This window comes from Microtus oregoni, unplaced genomic scaffold (assembly GCF_018167655.1).
Source record: "Microtus oregoni isolate MIOR12 unplaced genomic scaffold, Mior012 000017F_ref0000208, whole genome shotgun sequence".
Taxonomy (NCBI): Eukaryota; Metazoa; Chordata; class Mammalia; order Rodentia; family Cricetidae; genus Microtus; species Microtus oregoni.
Window position 1 is genome coordinate 12,179,354 of NW_024543076.1, and position 13,234 is coordinate 12,192,587.

General features: G+C 41.7%; 1 protein-coding gene and 1 pseudogene across 1 annotated transcript in view; one reads left to right on the plus strand and one right to left on the minus strand.

The window, feature by feature from the left end:
- LOC121458291 overlaps positions 1 to 8,717 on the minus strand; it is a 44,407-nt pseudogene extending 35,690 nt beyond the window's left edge.
- Orc3 (origin recognition complex subunit 3) overlaps positions 8,667 to 13,234 on the plus strand; it is a 45,175-nt gene continuing 40,607 nt past the window's right edge. Inside the window, exons 1-2 of the mRNA XM_041667452.1 lie at positions 8,667 to 8,713; positions 13,053 to 13,107. Coding sequence (XP_041523386.1) covers positions 8,690 to 8,713; positions 13,053 to 13,107 — 79 coding nt within the window. The 5' untranslated portion in view covers positions 8,667 to 8,689. The remainder of the gene's footprint in view (positions 8,714 to 13,052; positions 13,108 to 13,234) is intronic.

Here is a 13,234-nt window from a genome sequence, read left to right on the forward strand (position 1 = left end):
TTGGTACTTTCCACTAAACTATTAAAAGCTTCAGTGGAACCAGCTAAAGGAACAGTCAGTTACATGACTACAGAAGCTATTTGCAAGTAAGGAGGGTAACAGAATCAAAAAAATATATCCAGTCACAACAGTATTTGCAGTCTCATTGAGAAAAACAAAACAAAATCAACTACCCCTACCGTATAAGCCGAGAGAGAGAGAGAGAGAGAGAGAGAGAGAGAGAGAGACAGAGAGAGAGAGAGAGAGAGAGAGAGAGAGAGAGAGACAGAGAGACAGAGAGACAGAGAGGACTTGAATTTGGAAAAAAGGCTTGACAGTTTAGATGGTTACCACACTGAAAGTGGCTCATCTGGACAGGTGGTGGTGTTGCATGCCTTTAATCCCAGCACTCGTAAGGCAGGGGCAGGCAGATCTCTGTGAGTCTGAGAACAGTCTGGTCTACAAAAACTAGTTCCAGGACAGCTAGGGCTGTTACACAGAGAAACCCTGTCTTGAATTTCAAAAACCAAACCAAACCAAAACAACCCTCACCCAAAAGAACAAACAAAAAAAGTGGCTCATCATATTGTCTCTATAGAATCTTTTGTAGATGTGATAATTTAAGTTAGACATTATTAATATACAAATAACTGCACAACTACAGATACTGACATCTTCTGATGGTCAACAGAGAAACGGAAGAGAGTTAAGTGAGTTATACCATGGTTTGTCCAGCCCACGTCACTCACTTAAAGGAATATATTCTGGAAGGATACAGGTGACTTCTTTCATGTCCCTCATCATGCAGCTTGAAATGCCTGAAAATTCCTGTATGGCTTCTGTGTAAACATCACATTACAGAGCCTAAACTCTAATGGACACCAACATGTTTCCTGGGAAGTGTGCACAAAATAACCAACCCTAACCAAGAAGTTATATGCAACTGATGCCTGCTGTTATGATTTCAGCCACAATAAGGCTGACACTTCCGGGTTCTAGGGCCATGCTTGTGAGGACAAGCGCTCAGGCAGAAGTGCCTAATGGTCTGTCTCTCTCTCTGCACACTGACCTTCACCAGGCCTGTACCCCCCACCATAAACTCCTAAGCGGGTTTGTTGTGTGTTCCTTCTCACTCACGCCAAGTAATCACACCTGTTGGGTAATTTCACCAATGGGATGTCCCTAAATACATCAACCACACTACAGAGGAGGCCAGTAGTTTGCCAACACAAAACGGACTCTGATTTTTTGTGAGCTTTTAATTTCCTTTTGGTACTCTTGGTCTTATTAGACTTTTTTGTTTGATTTTTGGTTTGCTTTTTGTATTTATTGTTTTTTAAAGACAGATGGGAAAAAATATGAAATTGGGCTAGTAGGTGTGAGGACCTGAAACTTGGGCATAACAGGGAAATGGAAAGGACTTGGGAGGAGCTGGGTAGGAGAAAGAATATTATCAAAATATATTATATGCAGTCTGCTGGAGACCTGTTTCAGCACAGGTTAAGGTCCCAATGAGATGTGGGGGTGGATGGGGGGACAACACGACATGGGATGGTCAGGATGAGGTGGGGGACAACACAATCAGGGTGAATCAGGATGGCTGCCAGTGCATTTAATGGGATAAAAAAAAAGACTGCATACTCGGCTGCATGCAGATTTAAATGGGAGAGAAGGGACTAGTGAGGTGGGGTGTGGCTTGAGATCAGGGGTCGAGGAATCTAGCCCTGACCTTGGTAATAGGCACCAGCCACAGCAGAGTTCCTCTTCCAGAGATAAGGAGAATGACTGCTTTAGCAAGCAGGAACTTGCTCAAGCCCAGTGAGGAGGGAGGCCTTATTCAAATGCGAGTCCTTGGGAAAGGACTTCTGGGGACCAGATGCTACACCCACAAAGTCTCAGCATTGACTATCCAAACATGAGCTGAATAGGGAGGGCACTAATGGACACGACAAACTGGACTGAGAAAGCCCATGAGGCCTCAACCCTACAGAAAGAACTGTAGGCAACCGAGGAAAGCTTGGAGCAGGAGAGGTGGCCTTCCCTGGGGAAGAGTGTCCAATGCATACCAGTAAGCCCCAAAACAGACATACAGGTAGCATTAACCACTTAACAGGTTATATTTAAAAATATTTATGAATATACAGACTGAACAGGTAATAATTATTTAGGAATAATATGTATACACCTACACTTATTTACATGCAATAACAGTAAAAGAAAGGGGGGCGTGATATTGAAGGAGAGCAGGGAGGGAAATATGGGAAGATTTGGAAGGAGGAAGGGGAAAGGAGAAATACTGTAACCAAATTATATTCTAAAAAATACAGCAAAGTAAAAGAATGTATTATATGAAAACCTAATGAAATTTCCTGAGTCTTTTCGTTAGTTTTTTGTTTTCTTGGCTATCCTACAACTAGTGAGCTACACTGCTTTGCAATTTCCAGGATAACAGAATCAAAGAAATATATCCAGTCACAACAGTATTTGCAGTCTCATTGAGAAAACAAAACAAAATCAACTACCCCTGCCATACAAACGGGGGGGGGGGGGGACTTGAATTTGGAAAAAAGGCTTGACAGTTTAGATGGTTACCAAACTGAAAGTGGCTCATCTACCAGGTGGCGGTAGTGCCAGGTAGCGGTAGCGCATGCCTTTAATCCCTGCACTTGGGAAGCAGAGGTAGGCAGATCTCTGTGAGTTTGAAGACAGCCTGGTCTACAAAAACTTAGCATGGAATCTACTTATCAATCCAAACTGATATCTAACCTATAAAACCACACAAGTTCACCTACCAGTTAATGTCTGTGTAATTCCAGACACATTGCTCAATCTCTTGGAACCTCAGTAAAATGATGATAACAAGTATCTACTTTACAGGGCTATTGAGAAACGACATCTCAGTTATAAATTATGCTAGTCACAGATCTGATGCTAAATAACACATCAAATACTGGCAACGCTAACATTGTGGGGAAGTTTTTCCTTGTCCTGTTTATACTAAAATAGCTGGGAAATTATGCTCATTTCTTTTCTAAGATTATTTTTTATGAAAATGAAAATTTTCTGAAAATGAAATTTAATTGTAGAAATTCATTTAAGGTTTAAATGTACTTATTGTATTCTTCCTTAGCAAAGGATTTTAATAACTTAGTCAAATATTTGAACCAATATATGGGCAACCAAAGAAATTAGTTTAGCAAAATAGGAATAAAACACAAAGCATGATACAAACAACAAAGACTTTTTTTTTTAAATATTTATTTATTATGTATACAATATTCTGTCTGTGTGTCTGCCTGCAGGCCAGAAGAGGGCACCAGACCTCATTACAGATGGTTGTGAGCCACCATGTGGTTGCCGGGAATTGAACTCAGGACCTTTGGAAGAGCAGGCAATGCTCTTAACCACTGAGCCATCTCTCCAGCCCCAACAAAGACTTTTAAAAGTCAAAAAATAAAGTAAAACTAGAAGTAATAGGAGCTCTAATATTATTGTGATGACAGGGATTTGAATATATCAAAGACCAAATTGCAGCTTTTTGATACAGAGCTAGGATTCTTTATAAAAGATTTAATATGAACACAGTCTTACAGCATGGTTCTCAAACACCTAGGAAGACTCAAAGAAATAACCATAAATTGCTAAATATAGATTCTAAATTTTATAAATAGTAAGACATCTGCAATTTTATTTTTAACATGGAAACTTATATTAGTCTAACGGAGTCACAAATATTTCTAATATTTGTGGCAGAGGATGAAAAGCTAAATCACTCTTCTAGTCTATTACAATGCTTAAAACTAACTTACTGCTAAGACCACTGAAAACAATGACAATGGGGATGATTAGCAAACAGGCGTCTTTCTTCTTCTCCCTCCTCCTTCCATCTTTTTTTCTTTTCTTTCTTTCTTTTTTTTTTTTGGTTGTTCAAGACAGGGTTTCTCTGTGTAACAGCCCTGGCTGTCCTGGAATTCACTAGGTAGGTCAGGCCTTGAACTCACAGAGATTCAACTGCCTCTGACTTGTTTGCTGGGAATAAAGGCATGCATCGCTCCATCCAGCCCTACTTTCATTTTTTTCCAAAGCTAAAAATAGTAACTGTATGGGCACTCTTTAGTCTTTGCCTTCTCTTCCTCCTCATGAAGAGAACATTCGCCCCCTCACGTGAAAGTTCTAATAAAATTCAGACAACAAAGGGTAAACTGACACTGAGAATTTCCTATTCCATCTTTAAACCCTTAGAGCTAGGAATGTACTGTGTGGCAGGCGTCTTGAACTAACTGAGAGAGCACAGCCCTCCTTTGGTGATTGACTGTAAGACGTCTAGAGATCCACGATCTGCGGAAGCTCAAGGCCTCTTGCACACAGTATGTGCGATTTCCACGTATCCTCCACATACCCTCTGTATACTGTAAATTATCTTTATATTCCTCTAATCCTTGTTACAAGGTAAATGCTATAGAAGTAGTTGTTATTAGTGTATTGTCTGAGATAATATGAAATAAACTTTTTCATGTTAGTGCAGATGCAATTTCTTTGCTTTGAACATGTTTGTCCCTGCAGCCCAGGGCTATACACTCATGGATAGACTACATTCTATTAAAGCACTGAAGATTTTAGCAAAACACTAAGTTAACAGTAGGATGACCACACTAATAAGGAAACAAAACATTTCCCTGTACCTAAGAAAACAACATAGATTTTTACATAGCCCTAACCAACAGTTCTCTATTGCTTGGGAGTCTTCAAATAAAACCTCAAACAAAAACCGAACTGGGAGATAAACATGGTACAATAGTATTCAAGCATCAGATGATTATACAAGTTTCAATAATCCTTCAAAAGCTCTGAGATTATAACCATATTGTCATTCTCTTATTGTTAAACAAATTGGAATCTCCTTCCTAAAGACTGACATAATTGTTAGCAAAACCAAACATGAAAATAATTAACAAAGGAATATCACATTCACCATAGATACCTAAATAGAACTATAAATTTATAATATCAATTATAACAAGTTGAATATAATGAATCATAACTTTAAGGTTTATTCTGTAAATTGAAGGGATAAGTAAAATTTCAGATCATCGCAAGTATACTTAACTCTTTTTTTGAAACTGGAACTGCAGATATTGACTTGATCAAGCTTTCTGGTGGAAGGGCCAAGACTCTGGAAAGCTAAAAGTAAAAAAGAACAGGATAAAATTGTTGCTGTATCTATTCCAGAGTGAATGGACTACTACTAGCGATAAAAGAAATGTCATTAACACACTGAACATAAATGAACCTCAAATACATGATGTGAAACCTATATTAAAGGTTTGGAAACATAAAACTATCAGACTGAGGTTAAGATTTCTGAGTGTCGGGGGTTGAGTAAAACATAAGGGTTTGACTATTAAGTAGCAAGCAGGACTACTTGTCTTTCAATGAATTTTATGTTTGCCAGTTTAAAAAAATTGAAAGAAATATACAAAAAAGATACAAATCACTGAAAATCCAAAACTATTTTCCATTAAAACAATATTTATTGAGTAGCTAATGTGTACCAGACAGTATTCTAGGCATTGATACTATAACAATGAACAAAACAGAAAAAAAAATTATGGCACTTAGTAGATAAACAAGTAAATATTAGGGAAAAATCTGATCCCCATGCCTGAGCCCCATAAAAGATTTACCCATCAGAACATCAGGAGTAAAGAAACAAAACAAAAATCAAAGCAAAGGCCATAGGCTCACACAGCCGTGAAGCACCAGCTACTTGCCCTGTTAGTATGCATGAAGCCCAGGATTGCTCCTTAATGCAAAAATAATAAGTAGAAACAGGTGCATCTTTGTTCGTAAGGAACTTCTTTCATGGTTATGCTGTTTGGTGGTATAGGCATTTCCATGTTCATAATAATCCTGTGACAGGCACATAGGACTTGGCGATTCCTAGGGCGTGTGGCGTACAAGAGAGGAAGAACTTTGTGAAGCAGAGACCATGACAGAAAACCACAACGGGTCAAAATGCAGTGGTGGAGACAAGCCTCCTAACTTCGGTGCAAGCAATCTGTTTGAGAGATGACTTCTGGGAACTAGATGTTGCACCAAGAAGAGCGAGGAAGGAGAAGAGTTTACAGAAGATTGCACCAACGAGGATGGAACGAGGCTCAATTGGCAAAGCGCTTGTCCTGAACGCACAGGGAGCTGAGCTTGGAACCCTAACTTAACTCTTGTAAGAGCTGAGCCTGGTAACAGACCTGCAACCTCCAGGGCTGGCGCTGTGGAGAGATGAGGTATTAGGGATGAGGAAGAAAAGGGACTAAAGCTGGGTATGAAATAACCAAGTAGATCAAATAAGGAGGAAGGGGGAGGGGAAATATGATAAAAATACACGGCATGGTTTATTTTTGCATAAAAAAGGAGGAGGATAGGGCTATGTGCTAGTATCAGCAAGCCAGTTGGCTTTCTTGAGGAACATATGTAAGACATTGTTGCCCATGCATAGGAACTAAATTGTATCTATTTTTGGAAGGAGACCACTCCGGACTGCCCCACAGACAAGGAGTTCTGGTACAGGTAACCAAGAAAAACTGCAGCTACACCTTGGTAATATGAAGGAGAATTCCTGAAAAGAAGCTGTGTCTGCAGTAGCTAAGTGATGAAATCTCCAGTGGCTGTGGAGAGTTTGGAATGTTACACATCTGAAGCCTAATCGCAATTCCTCTTGGCCACGCCCACCTTTGGACCTAATATCTGGAGACAACTACCTAGACCTAACTTCCTGGCAAACATAAAAACCTTCTAGGGTGCATTAACTTAACAAAACCCTAGCTCCCACCCAGCGAAGGGCTAAGAGGCTGTCAGACATTATCCAAGGTCTACAGAAGCGTTAACCCCATCTTGTAACTTACCTCACCAATGGTTCCACCAATATATTTCGTAAATGCTTTGACTTATAACATTCTTTTTTGTTATTATAAATACTCCATTAAACTGCTTCCATACTGGAACTATGGAAATTGGTGTACCATAAATCCATGTTCCTAGGCCACAGTTACTAAAATTTGGCTCCAGAATGAACCATCTCTTATCCCTTTACAGTTGAGAGCTGAAGATTAGCTACGACAGTAGTTAGGATCGGTGTTAATTTCCTGCCATGGTAAAACTAAAAACTGGTCACATAAAGATGAGAACAAAGAAAGCAGAGGCTAACTAAGGGCTTACAGTTCCTGCCAAGCACTAAGAAGAGCAACACCTGCAAGGCGCACAAGGCACACTGATTAGCAGTGCCTTCCTGTGATAAAGGACAGCAAGAGTTATGGACAACAGCTGGAAAGGCAAGTCAAAGACGGAGAAAGGGGCCTTCAAAGTATGACCACTTCCCTAATTGAGCAAGTAGTGCATAACAGCCTGTGGTCATCTCCCTGGTGGGCCAGAGGGCCATGCACAGCCACTGGAGAAACCCTGATAAAACCTACCCTCCCCCCCAACTCCCATAAATAGACCCAGACTCCCCAACCCTAGATTTCTCTTCCCTCCCCTTTCCGAGGCAGAAGCTGGCCTTAGTAAAAAGCATTGTTTCATTCTCTCTGTCTCCCGTTTTTCTTGTATTTTGGTCTGTTGTCTTCCCCAGACAGTGAATTCTTTCTTTGCCTGTCCCAGACAATGAATTCAGCTCACGCTAGAATCACTATTTCACCTGAAGCTCCCTGGCTAGCCAGCCTAGCCTAGCTGAATGGGTAAACCCCAGATTCAGTTAGAAACCCTGTCTCAGAAAACGAGGTGGACGGTGCCTAAGACAAACACACCTGTCCTCTGCCCTCTCCACATGACGGAACACACAAACAAATACAGACACACGGATTGTACATTAAAGTCATTGATATAAACAGGACTTAATGCTTAATGTCTAAGAAGCATATGCAACATCTCCAGAATTGCCCAAAACAACTCAGTCACACTGAGCCTAAGTTTGTGCAGACCTCAGGCAGGACTTGACGCTGTGAACAAATGAGGGGTACAAGTCCCTTAGCCACGCAAGTTTTTCTACACAGGCTCTGGGAATTCGAACTTTAGCACTTTTACCCAAGGAGCCATCACTGCAGCCCCTTAGCATAAACTTTTTGTTTTGTTTTTCGAGGCAGGGTTACTCTGTGTAACAGCCCTAGCTGTCCTGGAACTAGCTCTTGCAGCCCAGGCTGGCCTCGAACTCACAGAGACCCTCCTGCCTCTGCCTCCAGAGTGCTGGGATTAAAGGAGTGCACTTATACGCCTGGCCCTTATTTTATCTACTTTATTCAACGCTCTAAAATATTTTATTTAGAAACGAAATATAATACAGGGAAAGCAAATAATGACTACAAACGAAGGAGGACTAGTAATTTCTACCGGGTCTAATCACGACCCACAGACACTCCTCCCGGATTAAAGCACGACGAGCGGGACTGCCAAGACAGGGAAGCGCCCAGTGCTTTCGCGGGTCGTCCGCCTCCGCTGCTCGGGGAGAAGGCAGAGCCGGCCTAGGCTGCACCCCGCGGCCCCGGCGCCCGCGGGCTCGCCACTCGCGACTGTACCTGACAGGCGATCGACCTACGAAAGGCGCACGCCATGCCGACCCGAAGCCCGCCTCCGCACGCCCCGCCTCCGCGCCGGAAGTCGCTTGTGCTTCCGCAGGGGCGCGCGGAAGTGTTCAGTGCGCAGGCACACGGAGCGGTGGATTATGGCCACTTCCTCGGTGTCCAAGGTACGTGGGGGTGGCGCTTGCCGGTGCCTCCGCGGTGCCTCTTTGGCAAGCACGGCGAGGTGGAGGTTTGACGGGCGTTGGCTCCGGCTCCGGGAAGAGCAGAACTCAGGTCCGCGTTTGAGGCCACCTTTGCTTCGGCCAACTAGGCTGTGGCACCTAGGCTAGCCGACCGGCTGCCCCAAGACTATGTCGCGTTCCCCCCTCGCTTCCAGCTTTTTTTCCCTCAGAAGTACTTCCTGTGCGTTCAATTACCGAAATAAAGACGTAAACAGAACACCTTTCTGTAATCAGGAATATTAATAAGCAGCAGATCTTCGTATTAATAAGGGGAAAGGTTCTGAGAGAAGAGCGATGAACCAGGATTGCCAGGAGACCAGCGAAGCTTTAGAGAAAGTGACAGTTTGGCTAAGCTCTGAAAAATAAGAATCTTGGCTGGAATGTAAAGCCCTCGGGTGGGAGAGCAGAATGACACGTCCTTTGCCTTAGAATATAGAAATAAAATAGCACATAGAAAAATCAGGATAACCCGAGAGTGGAGAAAGGGACATTAGGGGGGGAAAAAAAAGAACAAAAATGTAAATCAGGGGCCTGAGAGTGGTGGCTCACGCCTTTATTCCTAGCGGATCTTTCTGGTTCTAGGGCTACAGGACAGGCTCCAGAGCTATACAGAGAAACCCCGTCTCGAACACCCCCCCTCCCAAAATGTAATTCAAAAAAGTGTTCGTGTTGGGGTGTCATGGACTGCCTAGATGGCAGGGAGTGCAAATCAAAATATAGTTTATAAGAGGAGGCCCCCTAGCAGCCTGTTGCTTATTGCGTTTGAGTTAAGATAACTTAAAACTAAGTTTGCCGTTAGCCCCTACCATGTTTCGATAGCACATGTATGTTAAAGCAAGTTCTACTAGACTGTGCTACTATGCCCTGTAAAGAAAGTCTTCTGTTTTAAGTACAGAGGGATACTCCTGAGTTAAACTGTCTGATAAAGCTGATAAAGTTCTGAAAGGGTTTGTGTTCGGAGTTCAGGGGTGATACTGCGCGGGATTGGCCTTCTTAAGAGGGATTTCTTAGATGTGGTATTTACACCACAGACAGGTAGGCAGACAGCATGGCAGACAGTGCGAGGAGAGTTCTGGCCCACATGGCAGAGGAAGTCCCTTCAAAGTTTTCCCAGGATGAGGGTTCTGGAGGAGATTGAAATGTTTTCTGTGTTGACCCTCAGTTCATGGTTGCTCAAAGTAACCAGTGTATGCTCAGTTCATGAATTTTAGGGGATAAATAAACACCTTCCCTCCTTGGGCACTTCTAAGGGTGTGGAACAGGGAAGAAAAGAATATAGAAACAAATTACCTTTTTGTTTTGAGACAGGGTTTCTCTGTGTAGTCCTGGCTGTCCTGGAAGTCACTCTGTAGTCCAGGCTGGCCTCAAACTCATAGAGATCCACCTGCCACCGCCTCCTGAGTGCTGGGATTAAAGGCCTGTGCCACCACCACCTGGCTAAGAAACAAGTTACTTTAGTTCAAGAAGCCAAATTACAGTTACAGAAATTGTCACAGTTCAACCAAAATGGAGACACTTTACAAGTGGTCCTGTCTATATCCCCCAAGTGCTGGGATTAAAGATGTGCACCACCATACCCCATCCCTAATATAAGGTTTTTAAAGATGTTGCTAGAAAAACAGATTTTTAACTGTGCTCGTGTTTTTATTACGGTTATTCCTATTTTTATTTGTCCTTGACTACAAAGTTCCAGGTATTTTAGGTGCCCTATCTCCTAATCATGCCGTTGCATAAAACTTCATTTCTTTTTCTTTCCTAGTTCTGGATATAATTCTGTAGCTTGTGCGTGCTGAGCAAGTGCTCCATTGCTGAGCTGCGTCCCCAGCCTTAGCCCTCTTATTCTAAAATTTACAGAAAATGAGAATTTTTTCCAGAAAAGCGTTTTTCTTTTTCCTCTTTCTTTCTTTCTTTCTTTCTTTCTTTCTTTCTTTCTTTTTTGCCTTCTAACAGAAATAGATCTGTTGGCAGGCTAGAGAGATGGCTCAGAGGTCAAGAGCTTTGGCAGCTCTTCCAAAGGTCCTTTCAATTTCCAGCACCCACATGATGACTGACAACCATTTATAACGCCCTCTTCTGGCGAGCAGGTGTACCTGCACATCCATGCAGATAAATCTCCATATACCTAAAATAAATACATCTTAAAAAATTATTAAGTAAGCCGGGCGATGGTGGCGCACGCCTTTAATCCCAGCACTCAGAAGGCAGAGGCAGGCAGATCTCTGTGAGTTCGAGACCAGCCTGCTCTACAGAGCTAGGTCCAGAACAGGCTCCAAAGCCACAGAGAAACCCTGTCTCGAAAAACCAAAAGAAAAAAAAAATTATTAAGTAAAAGAAGTAGCTATGTTGATGAATGAATATGAAGTAGACCTTATATAAACAGGAACTTTGCAGGACCATTTCAGTAACTCATGGATGGAAATGCCAAAGTTTTAATTTATTTTTCTCCTTAAACATATCAGGTGTTGTTATTTTTCTTATATAAATATTTTTTGGTCTGTCTTGTTTTATTGTTTTTCAAGACAGGGTTTCTCATAAAACAGTTGTGGCTGTCCCGGAACTCGCTCTGTAGACCTCACACTCACAGAGATCCACCTGCCTCTGCCTCCAGAGAGCTGGAATTAAAGGCGTGCGCCACAACTACCTAGCTCCTTTTCCCTTCTGTTTCGGCTGATGGCCTTCTAGTCTAACATGGTGAACCATATTACTGTTGACGTGTTTATGTTAGTACTCATTGCTTTTGTTCCTGTCCTTGTGCTAATGTTCATGAAATTAATACCCATGCTAGAACTCTCCGTGTTCTGCTGTGTCGGCGCTACCCTTGCTGATGTGCAGGTCCCTAGGGAAAGGTGCAGTAATAGCTTGTGATGGTACAAGGTACTTCTCCAAAATATGTACAAGTAGTTCACATAGCTCTGCTAGTTGCAAATATAAGAATACAAGGTACAAATTAATTTGAAACATGTAATCCACATGGCCACTTTATATTTTACACAGGTGTCTAACACTAGTCGGAGATGACTTTTTTGTCATTTTATTCCTTTTAGCTCATTTTCCAAACGGAAATCTTGGAGGCTATCCATAAAATGCAGCTTTCATTTTGGTAGAATACACCACAGCTAGAAACTTAGATGCCAAGTACCAATAGTCAAATATAATAATAAGAAGCTTAATGTGGCTAGAAAATTACCAGGAGAATTAGACAGCCATTTATTTATTCATACCGATCCATAAACATTGAGGAGGTGGTTATAAGTAAAATCTATCTGTGCTGGAAATATGCTCAAAATTTATCAGGGAGACAAAGCAAATATGTTTGAATCCTGAGATCTCGGGAGAAGCATTTCTTGCGAGAGAATCCGGGAGGGTTCACCACAAGAGATGAGGGTTTGATTTCATTTGGTTGCATAGCGAGACTGGCCACAAACTCGTGTAAGGGAAGATGATTTGAACTCTTGGTTCTTCTGTCTCCACAAGCACTAAGATTACAAGTGTGTAAACCATGCCCTAGTTTTTCTCTTTTTGAAAAATTGTTTATTGTATTGTCCAGGGGCCTGGAGTTCACTTTATAAACCAGGCTAGCCTCAGTCATGGCAGTGCTCTTGCCTCAATTTCCTAAGTGCAGGATTACAGAGGTGAATGATGAGTTTGGAGCCAGACGGTAATGGATAAGTGGAAAGGAGTTTATTCATTGAAAAACGATGCTGGGTGAAACGAGCCAAAATTATCTACTTACATCCTGGTTGTAGATACTTGGAGTTAATTAAATAAATCATTTGGAATGGGAGAGTATCAGTGTTTTAAACTTAATCTTTATTTATTTATTTTTATTTTTTGGCTCTTTGGACAGAGTTTCTCTGGGTAGCCCTGGCTCTGTAGACCAGGTCTCTCTCTGTAGTCCAGGCTGCCCTTGAATACAGAGAAATGCCTGTCTGTGCCTCCCAAATGCTGGGATTAAAGGTGTGTGCCAACACTGCCTGGCACTTAATCTTTATTTTAATGTATAATTTAATGTTATTTCCCACCTAGGTTTTATGAAACTTGAGCTAAAAAAGATTGCCTACTTGTTAGAGCGGGTCCTGAAGCGTGTGAGAGCAGCTGATGGACTGAGGAGGAAGACATGCACAGTTGTTGAAGGCATCTTTCCTTTGTATTTCTAAGAAAAACTCCCCTTTTAAAGAACTTGTTTTTTTACAAAGTGTTCGGGTAATTAGATTTGTCTGCTTTGCCTAATTTGACTTTGTGCTTTATTTCTTCTTTTCTTCTTCTTTTTTTCCTTAAATAGGGCTGTTTTGTGTTTAAACCAGACTTCAAGAAAAGAAAGATCTCTGTGCCAATCGGTAAAGTATCTTAACCTATCCACTTGTTGATTTTGTTCCCCTAAATCTTCTTAAAACTTTAAGTGTGGTTATAAGCAAACCTTCTTAATGTTGGAGGTGATTCAACTTACCAGAAATAGTTTAAAGA